The 16,747-nt window shown below is 36.8% G+C and overlaps 3 protein-coding genes across 3 annotated transcripts; 2 read left to right on the plus strand and 1 right to left on the minus strand.

Annotated features, from left to right (window-relative positions):
- Positions 1-2,744: 2,744 nt before the first annotated feature.
- Positions 2,745-5,549, plus strand: LOC113698277 (probable polyol transporter 6). Its single transcript, XM_027218043.2, has 2 exons — positions 2,745-3,403; positions 3,839-5,549. The coding sequence occupies exons 1-2, from the start codon at positions 3,295-3,297 to the stop codon at positions 5,269-5,271; spliced, it is 1,542 nt and encodes a 513-aa protein (XP_027073844.2). The 5' UTR covers positions 2,745-3,294; the 3' UTR covers positions 5,272-5,549.
- A 3,684-nt stretch (positions 5,550-9,233) lies between these two features.
- LOC140011034 (uncharacterized) lies at positions 9,234-10,908 on the plus strand. Its single transcript, XM_072058895.1, has 3 exons — positions 9,234-9,521; positions 9,887-10,225; positions 10,420-10,908. Exons 1-3 carry the CDS (start codon positions 9,234-9,236, stop codon positions 10,906-10,908), a joined length of 1,116 nt encoding a protein of 371 aa, XP_071914996.1.
- A 1,318-nt stretch (positions 10,909-12,226) lies between these two features.
- On the minus strand, positions 12,227-16,433 carry LOC140011426 (uncharacterized). The gene is made up of 3 exons (XM_072060248.1): positions 15,791-16,433; positions 15,481-15,702; positions 12,227-12,505 (listed from the first exon to the last, which is right to left on the minus strand). Exons 1-3 carry the CDS (start codon positions 16,076-16,078, stop codon positions 12,440-12,442), a joined length of 576 nt encoding a protein of 191 aa, XP_071916349.1. The 5' UTR covers positions 16,079-16,433; the 3' UTR covers positions 12,227-12,439.
- Positions 16,434-16,747: the final 314 nt, after the last annotated feature.

The raw sequence follows: 16,747 nt of genomic DNA on the forward strand, positions 1-16,747 counted from the left end.
CTCTAAGGAGGCACTATCTAATAACTCAATTTAATATTTAAACTTAATGAGTTCAGATTTTAACATGTTCAAACACGTTTGATAATAAAAAATAGAATATATGAATTAATTAAATGACACTAAAATTTATAAGCGAAATTTGCTCTGAAAAATAAGTGATAAGTTATGCACTTATCACTTAATGTAATATACACTCAAATATATCAGATTTAATATTTAGTAATTCAGTAACTTGACGAATTCAGACTTCAAATTTCAAACTTCAGTTTTCAAATTTTAATTTTATCAAACGAAGCCTTAATTAATCTTGATTCTTATTAAAGTACTAAAGTTTAGTCTCCAAAGATAAAGCACAACTATGAATTTTTCAACCCAAAAAAGGAAATAATAAAGCACAAAAATCCACCCATAAAAATTTTCAACTAGTACTGATCATTCACTAAAAATTCCAATTTCGGATAAATCAGTAAAATAATAATGCGTACACTTAGCAAAACAAATGGATTACACGATATATTTGAAAGTAAGATATAAAAGTGTATAAATATTCTTTAGTTCATGCTGAAAGTTATTTAAAATAAAATTATACTGGCAACGACCTTGTGGTCTCCAGTGAATAATATCTTTAAGAGCGGATAATTATTGGCTAAACACTAATGTTTCTCTGATCTTCAACTTAAGTTTTTTGCTTAAGGGAGTTGTCAGGAATCACTGTCATCTTATATCCTCAACGAGATTCTGAAAATCTAAAATACAACGACTAAGCGGGATTGTTTAAAATAATAAATGCGATACCAAAAGAAAAAAGCTCTCCCAGTTTTTTGGAAAATTGTTTAATGATGTTGTGATAATAACAATATTTTGATTTATATTAGATTTAGAATAGTTGTCGTGTACACTTTTGCACTAAATTCTAATGACATCATGATACAAGATATTGATCATAGATGCATATATTTAGTCTATAAATGGAAAATTCTCTTTCTATTTTTTGTTATATTTTTAACATGTGGCTATAGTTTTTCTTTTTGATTGAAAAAAAATTGTAGCCCATTGTTAAATAACATATTCTATTAATTTTTTTTAATTTGCCTTTGTTTATGATAGCACCCTTCCATATAAATTGATACAAAAGTGGCATTTTTCTTTTTCATTTATATTTTATATAAATATTTATTTTTGGTGTGCTGCAGTGGTCTCCAGTGAATAATATCTTTGAGATTGGATAATTATTGTCTAAACACTTATGTTTCTATTATCTTCAACTTAAGTTTTTTGCTTAAGGGAGTTGTTAGGAATCAATGCCATCTCATCCTCAACAAGATTCTGAAATTTCTAAAATTAATACAATGAATAAGCGGGATTGTTTAAAATAATAATGCGATGCCAGAAAAAAAAAAAAGAAGAAGAAGAAGATAAAAAGCTCTCCGAGTGTTTTGGAAACTTGTTTAAATGTGGGAGAGACAATAAATGTGGGAAAACGCATCAAAATAGTAAATTGTAAACATAACTTTTACTCTAATTTTTAGCATTTAGGCTGCATGAGCCTCCCTATTTATTACTTTTTTACGGGTACTTTTGAAAGTGAGTAACTTAAGCTTGGTAAATCATGTAGTACTTAAGCTGAAACAAAGCCCCTCTAATTTTTCGCAAATATGGAGAAACAATATTGTAATTTACTATATTTTTTTTCATAGTTCATATGCACTTTTCTTGAATATCATTTTTGGTTTTCTTGAATATCATATGGAGCCCGATAGTGCTTGGATTGTAGTTTTGTTCTAAAATTTTTTTTATTTTTTTTGTAAACATATTTTTCGATCAACTTTTTTATCTTACGTATATCAAATTTTTACAATATAACTTTCTACAAAAACTCCAGCAATTAACAATCCAATGGCAAAGAAAATGCTACTGTTCTGATCGGCAAGTCACATATTGATCTTGCCCATCGGCATCGGCCTTCACATGGCGACCATTGACCTCACTTCAGTGTGGTCGCGTTTCACTTCTCGGTGGCGAAGCGCTCGTTGACCTATCACGTCCATCTATGTATGTGAGTCCCGCCTAAACTTAATGCTGAAAAGGATGGCTCACTTGTGACTAATTTTACTCAATAAATATTTTCAATATTTTAAGTGGAACCTAGCTACCTTCATTCACAACAGATAAATAAACAAAATAATCCAGCAAAAACTGGGACATGCTTTGTCTGTTAGATGTTATTTGGTTTACTAGATATCCTATAGGTATTGTAAGATTTTTCGGTTGTTTTAAGGTCCTGGTAGTTTTTTTCTGTGGGGTTTGATATGTGAAGCAATCATGTCGAGTCTTGGATAATTTCAGTGTGGGATGCAGTCTTTGGAGCTTGAGACGTTAGAATCTTTTAATACCACGCCAAGTTTTTTGTTTAATTATGAGGTTAGTCGATAATAATATAGCAGCAGTATGATTTTCTGATTTAATATGGACAGGTACGGGGAGTTTTGGAGTCAAAGGCCAGAGCGTCAGACGCTGAGTTTAACGGCATTCAATTCGGCCCTTTTTCAATTAACATTTATCGGATTGCCATAATTATTATCATTTTTCTTTTTTGGAAGCAACTCTTCGTTCTTATCTTTATCCGTGAAATAATTGGTCAACGAAGAGAATCTCTTTCACGAATACAATAAAAAAGACAACTCATTTGCGCAAATGAACAGGAGGGGAAAACAAAAACTGTTTTCCTTTCTCCTTCCTTTTCGGGTGTGAAAGAGCGGTGATCTGATCATTCCACGACCAAATTATTATATATATATGTATGTATATAACTATTTCCTAGTTCCTACCGATCCCCTTTCCCTACGATTTTGGATTGGATTACACTTTCCCAGAAGAAAAGAAAGACTTTGCTGCCTAAAAAACTGCAAACATATATAACCCCCCGTACCTTCTCTTATTGGTGGGTGGGAGGGTTATATTTATGCATGCTTCTATACGTTGTTGATCTGGGCTGTGATATAACAGCTCATGACCAGTAGCCTTATTTAATTACCATAAGAGAGGCTCGAGCTATATCTTAATTAGTTCCCTGTGTGTTGTATGTATATATAAAGTCCGTATCTTAGATTCTTATTGCGTAACGATCGAGGGACGTGAATGATTATCACACACATACGTAGCTAGTTGTTGCCTGGCGAGACGAAAAAACCCCACGAGTTCTTTTTATTATTGAAGAGCTGACAATCTCGTGCAATTAATTAGCTGAGGAATCAGGAGTCAGGATCAAGGATTCCATTATCACCACCCCTCAACATGGCTTTGTCGACGGAGAATGGGATCCCGGAAACCCGCTCAAAGCTTAATCCACATGCTTGCGCATGTGCAATAGTTGCATCTATGATATCCATCATTTTTGGCTATGGTTAGTTTTGTTTCATTTTGATTTCTCTCTTGTTCTTCCTTTCTTTTGCTTATTCTTCGTGTTTCATCTTGTTCTGGAATAACTAACTAGTTATTAGATTCAAACATTTTGTTTTGCTCAATCATGCAGCCTTATGATTGGGTGTCTGCGTGCTTGCGTGTGTTTTTCCTTTTTTGTGGTGGTTTGTAAGTTTAAATTTATCCACAACGTACTGGGGGAAAAAAGGAATACGGTGCAAATATGGAAATGAACGAACAATGAAGTTTTAAGATTTTTTTTTTCTTTTTATGATAATATACATGTAATTCAAATAGTTTGTCCTTTAAGGATATATTTTTCATATTCCGTGATTTAATTTGTTAACCTGATCATCACCGAAAAGTAGCCCAAAGGAACATTAACTTTGGGGAATTAACTTTGTTTTGCAAATTTCAGACACCGGGGTGATGAGTGGAGCAATGATATTCATCAAAGAGGAATTCGATGTCAAGGAATCACAACTGGAAGTCGTTGCCGGAATCCTAAACATGTGTGCTTTGGTAGGCTCTCTCTGTGCCGGAAGAACGTCCGACATAATCGGCCGGCGTTACACGATCGTTATAGCATCCCTGATTTTCCTGCTGGGCTCAATCGTGATGGGGTACAGTCCAAGTTACGGCGTCCTACTAGCAGGAAGGTGCACGGCTGGTGTAGGCGTCGGCTTTGCGCTGATGATCGCACCTGTTTATTCTGCCGAGATATCGTCTCCATCCTACCGAGGATTTCTCTCTTCTCTGCCAGAAGTTGGCATTAGCGTTGGAATATTACTCGGTTATATCTCCAATATAAGTCTCTCCGGCTTGCCTCTACATCTTAACTGGAGACTAATGCTCGGGATTGCAGCTGTCCCATCTCTTTGTTTGGCTATTGGCGTTCTCAAAATGCCCGAGTCTCCGAGATGGCTTGTGATGCAAGGCCGCGTAGGAGATGCCAAGAAGATTCTGTACAAAGTCTCCAATGATCCTGAAGAAGCCGAATATCGATTAAGCGACATAAAAAAGGCTGCCGGGATTGATGAAAATTGCAACGATGATATTGTTAAATTGCCACGCACAAAAGCCACCCACGGCGAAGGGGTATGGAGGGAACTACTACTCAGGCCAACCCCGGCGGTCCGTTGGATTCTGATTGCGGCGGTTGGAATTCATTTCTTCGAGCATGCTACTGGGATTGAAGCAGTCATATTGTACGGCCCGAGGATCTTCAAGAAAGCCGGAGTCAGAGCAAAGAAAAAGCTCTTACTCGCCACGGTTGGGGTGGGGCTTACAAAGCTGACATGCATCACAATTTCAACCTTCATGGTTGACAGAGTTGGGAGGAGAAAGCTCCTGTTGGCAAGCGTTGGCGGCATGATATTAGCATTAACAGGACTGGGAACCTGCTTGACTATAGTTGAACATTCTGGGGATCGTCAAATCGCATGGGTACTGGTTCTAAGTCTTGTGGCAACGTATTCTTATGTCATGTTTTTCAATCTCGGACTGGGACCGGTGACATGGGTTTATAGCTCTGAAATTTTCCCATTGAAGTTAAGGGCACAAGGGGCCGGAATTGGCGTAGCCGTGAACAGATTTATGAATGCCACGGTGAGCATGACGTTTTTATCACTTTCAGAAGCGCTTACGATTGGAGGGGCCTTTTATCTGTTTGCTGGAGTGTCAGTTGCAGCTTGGTTGTTCTTTTACTTCTTCTGTCCTGAGACCAGAGGAAAGGCCTTAGAAGATATTGAAGCCCTTTTCAGCCCCGGCCGAGGGAACTCACCTTCGCATGCCGCCGCAGAGAAGCCTGACAAAGAGGTGGAACTTGGCAGTGGAGCTGGACATACTTAATTATAACATGTACTGCTCCATTAATTATTAAACCGGGAGTTTATTGCCACTCCAATCCAAGCATCATAGGTTCTGTTTAACATTTTTGTGCATGTAAAAGGAAAAGAACTCCTAAACCCTGAAGAATATACTACTACTAGTACTGTAATCGTGTTTGGTGCTTTGCGGCACCAGCACCACTAATGTTGCTTTCCGAGATCCATAGAAAAGGATTGATTGCCTGTTTCAGACTTTAAATTAGCTGTTTGCCAACCCAGAAAGATCTTGTATGTAGTGAAGATACGGTTGATAAACACTAAAGTTGATGCTTGCATTCCGCTGCCGACAGGCTGACTTTTGAGTGGCAAGAACGACTGATCAAGAAAGGAGTACTTGCTTCTTGCGCCTAATTCTTCTGGTTAAAAGTACTGCCCGCTTCCTATCTTTTGAATCTTTCTTCGTAATCCTTTTGACTCCATTCAACATGTACGATTAATCTAAGACATATATGCTTCGTGTTTACATTGAGTAGATTGACCAAAAAAAAACTTTCTGCCTAAATTTGGAGATGATTGACCCAATTATTAAATTAATTGCTGTGCGCACACATTAGATTAGATATCTTCTTTTTTTTTTCTTTCGGCAGACAGAGATGACTTGTGGAACTGATTATCCAAAGCTATTTGTCAGTTCCAGCACCTACTTCCTGTCGTGTATATCCATTGTCAATATTGGCATAAGCAGCATGGATAAATAAACAGCAGTCGGAAAATTTTGTGTTGTTAATTGTCGCAAGTAAAATTGAATCAAGTGGGAAACGTAAACTTGGACTTTTGTTTGCTGATGGATGGATATCATATCCACCGCCCAGCTCTAGTAATTCAACCCACCAGACCTACCCTGTCGATTTACTACTCCTAACAATCCTTGATTTCTTTCTGAATCCAGAAAGTGATGGTGATTAATCAGCACGTAAAATGGACATGGGTTCAGCTTCAGAAGCAAAGTAATCTACTACTACTTGTTAAGAATCTGTACTGTATCTCCTACCTTACTCCAGACCCTTAGTTGCATGGAGGGGAATTTAAAGAATTGGGATTTTATTTTGCTACAATGAAATGCGTTTCTTGAAAATTGCATGCATTGGTTTGATAGGTACTTGGGGTTTTGTCTGCATGAATCGGCAAAAGTGAGATTAAACTTAGAATATAAAAAAGCTGCTTGAATCATTTCAAATTCTAAGAAATAGGTTGGGGTTTCGTGAAGAATTTAGGAACCGATGGATGCCATACTCCAATTACAATACTCGAGCGACCGGCCTAATCCGACACTTAACCATTAATTAATCGCTGGATGGCACACTTGCGAGGGGAAAACGATGAAGGAATGAAAACTTGCATTGCAAGTGCTGGTGCTAAACTAAACCATTGGGCTTTAGTCCAATAAACAGTGAGGGAAACGCATCTTAGAGCTGCTTTTCCTTGCACTAAACATTCAAATTCTTTTGTTCAAAAAAATTCAGAAAATACAGCATGCACTTGTTTGATTTGGACGTTCATCCCTCATCTCCCATACGACTTCAATTGGGCTTCCCATTCTTTTGTTCGAAAAAAATTCAAAAAGTACAATGGTACGTTTGTCCGATAGTTCACCCATCAACTCATACAATAGGAATAATGTAGATTATGGTCGTTATACTAAAAGAAAAAAATTGCTAGTGCTGAACTAGCAATTATCTACTCTCTTTAATTTCGCAAGATGCACTGAATAAACGCAGGATTGGGAAATGATTTTGGATGTCGAATCTGCATCTTTTGGGAGGGGGGAAGGGGAATGCATATTGTCACCACTCCCGATTATTCCTCTTGAGAATCAGAATTTTTGCTCCAGTCTGATGGAGAAATGAGAAAATACCCGATTTTAACTTTTCAATTATGGTTTGACGGAGTTGAAGACGGTGTAGCGATTAATTCTCTGACCAATCGCGTGTCATCTTTGCCTTCAAAGTCCTGATTAGGGTGCGTTCGAATCGAGTCGAGGTCGAGTAGTGACTCGAGGTAAAATAATTAAGCTCGAGATCGTGCTCGTCAAGCTTTTAAAATTCGAACTCGAGCTCGAGTTTGACGTCAATTTACGTTACTCGAGTTCGAGTTTAATTAAATCTAATCAATTCAAATCAAGCTCAATCAAGCCTAATCAAGCTCACGTAATAAAAATTAATATTTTACATATAATTTTAAATAAAGGATATTATTGATATTTCACAATAATAAAAATTAAAATATATATTATAAAAAGCTCGATTAGACTCGTCGAGCTTTCGAGCGCAAAATATTGAAACTCAAATTCGACTCAATGCTTCTATCAAGCAGCTCGAGTTCAAGCTCGAGTTCGAGCCGAGCTGTTGGCTCGAGTCAAGCTACTCGGTCCATCATCAGCCCTAGTCCTGATTGACTGGCCATCCATTTTTGGGAGGTTAATTACACTCAAACTGGCAGTATTTATGGTGGAGAAAACTGTATTGAACCCCACTATCAGAGGACCAAACATTTTTTGCTGCCATGCCATATCTTCTGCAGTTTTTCGTACTACTACTATATATATATATAGTATTATAGAGTTTATTGCCAAAATAACTCTTCTTCTAGAATATATACTCAAAGTAACTTAATTTTAAAACTTATTATCTTTGTGATCCTTTTTTGCCACTTAATTTTAAAACTTATTACCTTTGTGATCCTTTTTTTGCCACTTAGGCTGCATATGTGTCAGGATAGAGATAAAAACATCCTCCATTTCTCTTTCTCATCTAATATTTTCTTCAATTTTCTCTATAAAGCTTCCCACATTTTTTTCTTTCGTTATCTTTCCCTTGTCAAACATAATCTAAGAGGCCAATCTTTATATTAACAGCATCTAAAAAATATGTTTCGCAAGTCGATAATCTTAAGGTAGATGAAGATTATTTTCGTCTTTTCAAAGAGTAGGAAGGATAACATAAACAAATATGATAACCTTGAAATTTTTGTAATTGATTACAATTTTCGTTGCAATTTTTGGTGCAATTTTTGTATTTTTAAAATTATTTTTTGAAAAAATATATATGCAATAGGTTTGATACATTTAAAAAAATTCGGAGACCAATAATAGTAAGGTCAATAATGGTAAAATTTATTTTAGATAATTATAAGGAAATTAGAAAAGGTATGCAATCTTTTTGTGCCTCTATAATAAAAAAAATTAAAATTTTAGTTAATGTTAGAAACTATAAACTGGATTAGAACTTTCCTTTCTTATTATTCTACATGGCAATCAGGATAATTAGATGGGAACAATAATATCATTATGGTAATAAAATTTGAAAGTGAATCACATTGAGAATATTTTTTAGTAAGAGTATTATTTTGGCAAAAAACTCTAGTATTATAAGTACAAGTTCATTTTTAGCGACGGAAAGGACCATATTCTTAAACTAATTCTTTCTTCAATGTCGTATCCATAACAGTCATAAAATTTTGCCTAGATTAATGGGTTGGTCAATTGATCACCGGACGAGTTCAATGCTCTTAAGATCACTTCCAAGAAATACGTGTAACCTAAAAAATTCCAGCCAGACTAACTGTTTAAAAAAAAAAAAGAAAGGTGTGTAAACAAATACTACCAACAGAAAAGAAAGAAGGAAATCCATGCATTTTATCGTGCCCACACGCCATCTAGAACCAAGGGGCAGCCTTCATCCATGGTGATTTACCACCCATTTCATCTCTTGAAATCGATCTACAAAACACCACCCTCAACCTAAAACCTAATTTTTTTAGCCTCTAAGCAAGGAAGAAAAAAGAGAAAGGTAGAATAAGATCGTCTCAAGAAAAGGTCCCCCATTTCTCTTCAGACTTTTTTTTTGAAAAAAAAAAACTAATTTGATATAATTCGACATGGCCCATTCACAATCACGTCCAAATCGCAATAACAGACAAAACTTCATGAGAAAACTATGTCCAAATTTTGATCGAGAAGATGGGTTGGAGACAGTTCTGGAGGTGCCCATTCCGGAGGAAATGTTCGCGGCCATGGGGAACAACATAGCCTTGCGGTGGGAAAATATGGCGACTTGGATGAAAGCTCAAACTTCCGATAAATGGTCATCACCAATTATCGCCGGGCGCTATAATGAATTGAGTTTTCTTCTTTTCATTATGGGATCTCCTCTTATCCCACTTCAAGTCCAATTAGACCAATCTATCCATCGTCCTGTTAGGCACGCTTCCATTGTAAGACATTCCTCTTTTTCTCCCACTGCATCCCTGTATTATCATTCCCTTTTTTTTTTTTGGTTTATTGCCAGCCAATTATAGGAATGCTGCTGTTCATATTATCATTCAACTTTTGATCACGTTACATCATCACAGCTTTGAGTGAATCATGTAAAAATGGTCAAATATGCATGTCATCTACCAGAGAGCGATCTAGTGGATGCTACTACTCTTTTTTTCATTTTTTTTTGGGCGATGTAGTCTCGTCTCATTAATCTAGATTTTCCAAGAACATGTGGCCGATTAATTCGTTATTATTATCTCTTCTTTTATTTGTGGTTCATTTTTTTTTCTTGATAAAAGATTGAAATGAATTGTTGCAGGAAGCATCAACGGCCAAATACATCGTACAACAATACATAGCAGCAACGGGAGGACAGCAGGCTTTGAACTCGGTAAATAGCATGTGCGCGCTTGGACAAGTCAAAATCAGTTCATCAGAATTTCATCAAGGAGATGATTCAGTCAAAGTTAGAAACACTGAAGAAGCCGGAGGATTCGTGCTGTGGCAGAAGAACCCGGACCTCTGGTGCTTAGAGTTGCTCATCTCCGGTTGTAAAGTCATCTCTGGTAGCAATGGCAAAGTTTCTTGGAGGGAATCCTCCAACCAACAAAGACCCATTGCTAAGGGTCCTCCCAGACCCCTACGTCGCTTTTTACAGGTGGGGCTAACTCTTTAAGTTCTTTAACAAAATAAAAATATAATCTTGAAATCTTTTGTGACCAATCCAAATGGTTGATTTAGGAAGCAAACTGCATTTTAACCATTTTCAGCTAGAATTAGTCGTGCTCCGGACTCTCGTATCATCAACTATTATGGAAATTCATGGTATCTAAATTGCTATCGTCTGAATAGGGCCTGGATCCTCGCTCTGCAGCCATTTTATTCATAGATGCAGTATGCATAGGAGAGAAGATCATAAATGACGAAGACTGCTTCATTCTAAAACTGGACACAAACCAATCAACTCTGGAGGCGCAAAGCGGCCCCAATTACGAAATCATCCACCACACTCTGTGGGGATACTTCAGCCAAAGATCAGGGCTTCTCGTTAAATTTGAGGATTCGAGGCTGCTTACTGTGAAAACAAGTAGGGATGATGGTGAAGGAGTGTTCTGGGAGACGAGCACGGAGTCGGTGATAGAGGATTACAAGTATGTGGAGGGTGTTAATATAGCACATAGTGGCAGGACTTCTATGACAGTTTTCAGATATGGAGAGCAGTCAGCAAACCACAAAAGAGAGCTCCAAGAAACTTGGAAGATTGAGGAAGTTGATTTTAATGTCTGGGGTTTGAACTCTGAATTTTTTATGCCTCCTTCAGAATTCCAGAGGAAAAAATGAAAATATGTTGCAGCAACACTATGAGAACTTCTTTCCTTTTATTTATTTAATTTTTTTTTTGGGAAGAGAAAACGTGTATAGAATTAATTTAGGGCCCCCCCCCCCCGGTTTTGCTTTATTGGTTTTGTTTTTTCACGGAGATTGTTAGAAATAATTGTTTACTCATATACGTTTGTCGAAGTATAAAAAGAAAAAATTAATAAAACAAAGATGTCTCACTCCAATAAAATCTTGTAACCCGGCCCTCGATTTAATTGGCTCATTCTCGGCCTGCTGCCGTGGTTATTCATTTTTCACCTTCCTCAACTAATCCAATTGAGATCCTCTATGTCACTACTCGGTGTCAAATCCAGCATCAATCCCACTTATCGCGTGATGATAGAAGAAATTTAAATAAATAGTACATGACAAGTTAAATAAACAGGATACTTGACATAAATATAAAAGTGGCACTGAATTGTCACTGAAAAAGTGGCACTGAGGATCCCGTGTAAAAATTCATGTAAAAATCCATCTGCTTAGCCTTCTATTTCTCTTTCTTTTCCAGTATTTTAGTATTGTTTGATAGTCTCGGATAGCCCAACGACTGATAATCGCAGCAGATAATTGGTTCCCAGTTCCGACCATATCGTCTGTATACTATCCACAAATTGTTAAACATGAATCTTCTGCATTGTAACATTTCATATTTGAATTATCGTTTTAATCTCCTTTTCTTTCTTCTACATAAATATGGGCACTGGGTATATTTCCCTTTCCCTAATTTTGTACGTTTGATTAGCATTCAGAAACTGCGATCATGAATTTTAAAAACAAAAGCTAATAGAGCAGTAACCATAGAAATCATCTTTGTGCTACAAGTATTTTGCAATTTCTAGAAGAGTTAAACGAAGTTGGATGGAGCAATAGTAACTCAAATGTTGGCTCCCATAACTCTCGCGAACTTGAGCCTACAAACTACTAAGAAAGCATCTCTTTTATGCCATGGAAATTGTTCTTGTATACTTACTTTCGTCATCAGAGGCCTCCAGGATGGCCGCACAGGTGTAACATGAGGGGCTATGCATATACATGTATACGTAAAGCACAGGTCCTTCCTGATCTTCTCCGAACTCGCAGCTCGAAGAGTAGCTTAACGGAAGTGCTACATCAACAGTCCATTACAGACTAGTTAGTAATTCAAGAGGTCTGGTGTGATCGACCAGTGGTTCAAGGGGAAACCATCATAGACAGTATCCTCGGTAAGTAAATATCCTTCCATGGTGAAGACTGTAGACAAGCATCAGGCAAGCTCTCAATTGAGCACCAACGCATATCATGCCAGCGGTCAAAAGTTTCTTTTCACATAAGACTAATTGAAACCAAAAGTGAAAGCAAGAATCAGAGACCTAAATAAATACATTGTTCATTCCTGTTCAGAAAACAGGCAAAGGACCGCTACCTTCTTAACTGATAATGGACAATAAACAGGTACAAATGAATTGTGTATAAAAGAATTTCAACTTTGAGAGAATACTCTTCAAATCATAAACTAATCCATGCTGTTGCCATTAACCAGCCTCCTTGTTACTTGATTTGTCCTCCATTTTCGTATACTCTGAAAAGCATGGTGGAAAAAAACTTAAAAGGAGTTCCTCGTGTGTACAGTTGAAGGAAATCTACCATTAAACACAGATCAAAGAAAACATCCCGTGTACTTGTTGTGTACATCTTTAAAGCAATAAAGTAGGAGTTCAAAAAATAAACATATAATGATACTCATCCATCAGTCACTAAATCCATTAACTACATTCTACCGAAAAGTGATTATTTTCCGGAAAGCAGCACCTGCATTCTTTCTTTATATGTTGAACGAAGTAAAAGAAAATTGAAATAAAGAAAGTTCACTCGCTACTCTAACCAGTTGCTATCATACCGTAAAAAGAAATTTTGAAAAAATATATACTCCTCATAAATAGACAACAGTCATCACCTATAATGAAAGTCAAGATGTAAATGTTATGAAGTGAAGCTCCTTCAACCAATCAGCATCTGACTTACTGTTGATACCTACTCAACAGCCATTCACAGTTTACTGAAATCCAACCGATGGCTCAGAAAAGGGCAGGCAATCCTACTCATAATGGTCCTGCTACTAAAGGGTCTATGCTTTGGAAGACAGAACATCATAAGACAAAGGTTCTCAAAGCAAAAGCCACGGGACTAATTAAAGCAGACTGCAGCTGATAACTTCACCAGAAAACGTTCATAGCAAGCTTATGGGCACACAAACACTTTTATGTTGAGATAAATGAAATTAGTTATTGCTTGTCTGACACAAAGGACAAGCTGCTGACACTCTTAACTCATGCATTCTAGCAATGACTGCACACTAGGACACAGTTCACGTTAATCCTTCATAATAAATAGGACTCCAACAGTCTTGATTGCTCAGGCAAACTATAAAAATAGTGCTGTGAGGGGTCAAATGGCAAGCCCATTTAGCTATGAGGAAGAAATTCTCCTGAGGTAGGCCCTATGGTTTAAAACTGGCATCATCAAGCTTTGCCTTGACGTGGGCACAGAAAGCATCTCTGATTTTGCATTTTTCTACCACCTAGAAAAAGCATTACACCTAAACAGTAAGCAGGATACAGAAGGAGCACAGCCAAAAAACTCAAATTTGTAATCCACTATGTTTGCAAATTGCAACCAAATCGTTCAGGAAAAGTAGCTTAATTCTATCCATGATAAAAGGTGACTAGGAGGGAATCTTCCTTTCTTTTGAAAAAGACACTCGTCTTGACATGAATGACAGCAATGTTTTTTATTCTTTCAAATTAAAAATATCATCCAGAAGAGCCAAACTTATATTTTTATGTTCTTTAATTCTTTTAATGCAAAAGCAATGACAGATCTTGTGGATTTTTAAGTAACTCCAAAGAGATTAAGAAAAAACAAAACATGAAAGCACCAAAAAAAAAAGAACCGTTATTTTGTGCATCAGAACTGAATCATGTTGCAGAACAAATGTTGATGAGCATAAGACATCCTCATGATATGAACACAAGCGATAAGTATACTCATCTATCAGCTAGATCAGAAAACTCATAAAAAGGACTTTCATCCAAAGAAAATCCAAGAGAAATTTCAGTGTTGTAGCCCTTACAAGATAGAAGGTTAAAACCTTCATTCCCCACTGAACCAAAGGAGAAGAAAAGTCCCAAAAAAAAAGAACTAAAACATTATATTTTTTGAATGTTAAGAAATTGTAAAGGAACACAGTGGGCGCATATGCTAAGCAGCAATAAGAAAGAATAATAGTTCAATATGACTGCCGAAGGTAATACAAATGAAAGAATAAGAGCATCAGGCCTGTAATTAAATAAATATGGAGCTAAATTCTAATGAAGACAAGCAAAAGGAAATTTCTAGTCTAACATTCTAACATTTAGCATCACTACCGGAAATTGGAATCAGCACCTATCAGTCTCACGTATAATTTTCAAAATCTACTTGTTAACGTCCGGACATAACATGGGGAGAGGGAAAACAAATTCACTCACTTGCAAGCTGCAGATATATCAACTATCATATTATGCCAAACAAATGTAACAAAAAAGATGGAATTCAAAAAAAATGTTAACGGAGAAGCAGAAACTCCCTAAAATATGTAATGTACCATAATGCTCTGCTAAACTTTTGTAGTTGTGAGCATGTTTATTTGTCTTAGAGTTTTTTGTCCAGATCGAGCAGAGACAAAACCACAAGGAAGAGAGTGCATTTGCATCATTGTACAAAGGCTTTCACAAGCATCACCACAAGATGATTTGATCAACATCACACAATAATTTTTTTCCTGCTCTATTATCTGTTTCCCGCATGTGAAATTAATAACTATCAAAATATGCTCACAAAAGAAACATAACATGGAGTTTAACATAGAATGAATCACAGAAACTCCTCCAACATGAACTCCAAAATTTCATGCCCTAATGCTCTACTAAGCCTATTTACTTTTAGCAAATTACCATTAACACTTGACTATTGTTTACCACTGTCATGTATGCCAACTAGTCATGTGTTGCAAGTTCTTACAAGCAAATGTATACCAGAACTCAAGCTAATGAACAACAATAGACAAAGTATTAACATCTAGTTCTTCCGAACAACATTTTCAGGTTAATATCGCTACATGAATTAACCAAAATATGTGATAGTAACACTGCCTACTTTGCTCTGACAATATTTGACATTTTATTCAACATAATGATGCTCCAGTCCATCTCTAAAATATTTCCTATTTTTGTCTAAAAAACAAAAGGATTTCAGTGCCACTATTTCACGGCCATATTTAGTAGTCAGCAGACCCTAATGCACTAAATTAAGATAGCCTCCAACTACCTTTCCCACAATGCCAAGATACTAATAATCATCCAACAGTTGGTGACTTGTGTTCCAGCACAAATTCACAACCAACTCAGTAAACTAGGCATAAAAAGTCAATAAATTAGTATGAAATGCAGCTAAACCGATTTTAGGACAAAAAAATGTCAAATGCAAAATAGTTAAGTGAATTATTGTACTACTAACCAAAGAATGAGCCGTAGGGGGAGGCTCAAGACGGATACTCCGGAGGGACATCTTAGCGATCTCGGAGACGGCAGCCTCTCGGACTCCAAGGACATCGCTATTCATATATTCGTAAGCCGACTTAAATGCATCCTCCCAAAATTTCGCCAATCTGATCCGGCGATTGCTAGAGGTATAAACATCCCACATATGCCTCACTACCTTCTCCCTCTCCTCCATTTCCTATGCATATATTAGACTATTAATCTAACCTATCTAGGAAACAAAAGAACGATCGCATAATTTGATAATCAGAGCGAAGGAAGCTTACGAGGACGTCGAGATCATCGGGGAGATGGAAGTCGAGGGAGTCGCGGTTGGAGAGTTGATTGAGGTTAGCTGCGGACCATCGGAGAGTGACGGTGCCGGTGAGTATCGACCAGAATGCAAGGAGTATAATGGCCGCCAACGCCCAAAATTTGTACCGGCCTCTGCCGAAAAATAAGTATGAATGATCTCCGGCCGCGGCGGTGGCAGAAGCTGAGCTGATTTCTTTTTTCAATGATAGAGATGACGTAGACGTGGGGGTTGATACTGGTAATGTATCATCATCCTTCATTTCTCGAATCAAAAAATAATAATAGTGAAAGCAAATAATTCAAGGAAAAAAGTACTAACTACGATTTGTATTAATGGATCATGAGTAGAAGTTGTAATTAAGAGAATTAGAGCTACGTTTTTGGGGCAGTAGTTTCTGGTTTTTCTGGAATCTGAAACCAGAAAAGTTTTGCAGGGACTGATCTGACCCTTCACTGAGAAAGAGAGAGAGGCAAAAGGGCTTTAGGGAGAAACAGAGTCCGAGGCGGGATCACTCGGCTCCTGGACGGGAAAGTCTGGAACCTGGAATGAGGACGTAATTAATTACTATTTATTTACTTATTTATCCATCTACCAGTTATTGGATCTCCTAATGCACTCTCTTGTCGATAAGCCCAACAGTCTATATACTTGTGGTGGGCAAGTCCAATGGTCCAGCTTTACTTTAAAAATAAATAAATAAACAAGCATATGAGCAGAGAATTTGCATTTATTTACAAGTATTACAGGTAGGGATGCAAACGAACCTAATTAAATCAAATAATTTAGTTTTTAAACTTGTGTGATTATTTCATCTAGTTCAAAATGTTGTTTAATTTTAGTTTGTTTATCTATCAAGTCGAGATCAAACGAACTTTTATTAAATCGAACTTAAGTAGCTTGAATTTTTTGTCTATAAATTTTAATTTTA

Source organism: Coffea arabica, chromosome 7e, assembly GCF_036785885.1.
Source record: "Coffea arabica cultivar ET-39 chromosome 7e, Coffea Arabica ET-39 HiFi, whole genome shotgun sequence".
Classification (NCBI taxonomy): Eukaryota; Viridiplantae; Streptophyta; class Magnoliopsida; order Gentianales; family Rubiaceae; genus Coffea; species Coffea arabica.

Coding starts and splice junctions, on each gene's coding strand:
- LOC113698277 (XM_027218043.2), top strand. CDS start 3,295: ATGGCTTTGTCGACGGAGAATGGGATCCCGGAAACCCGCTCAAAGCTT. Junction 3,404..3,838: donor ATCCATCATTTTTGGCTATG/GTTAGTTTTGTT, acceptor TGCAAATTTCAG/ACACCGGGGTGATGAGTGGA.
- LOC140011034 (XM_072058895.1), top strand. CDS start 9,234: ATGAGAAAACTATGTCCAAATTTTGATCGAGAAGATGGGTTGGAGACA. Junction 9,522..9,886: donor CTGTTAGGCACGCTTCCATT/GTAAGACATTCC, acceptor GAATTGTTGCAG/GAAGCATCAACGGCCAAATA. Junction 10,226..10,419: donor CCCTACGTCGCTTTTTACAG/GTGGGGCTAACT, acceptor TCGTCTGAATAG/GGCCTGGATCCTCGCTCTGC.
- LOC140011426 (XM_072060248.1), bottom strand. CDS start 16,078: ATGAAGGATGATGATACATTACCAGTATCAACCCCCACGTCTACGTCA. Junction 15,703..15,790: donor CCGATGATCTCGACGTCCTC/GTAAGCTTCCTT, acceptor ATATATGCATAG/GAAATGGAGGAGAGGGAGAA. Junction 12,506..15,480: donor CCCCTACGGCTCATTCTTTG/GTTAGTAGTACA, acceptor CATGCTTTTCAG/AGTATACGAAAATGGAGGAC.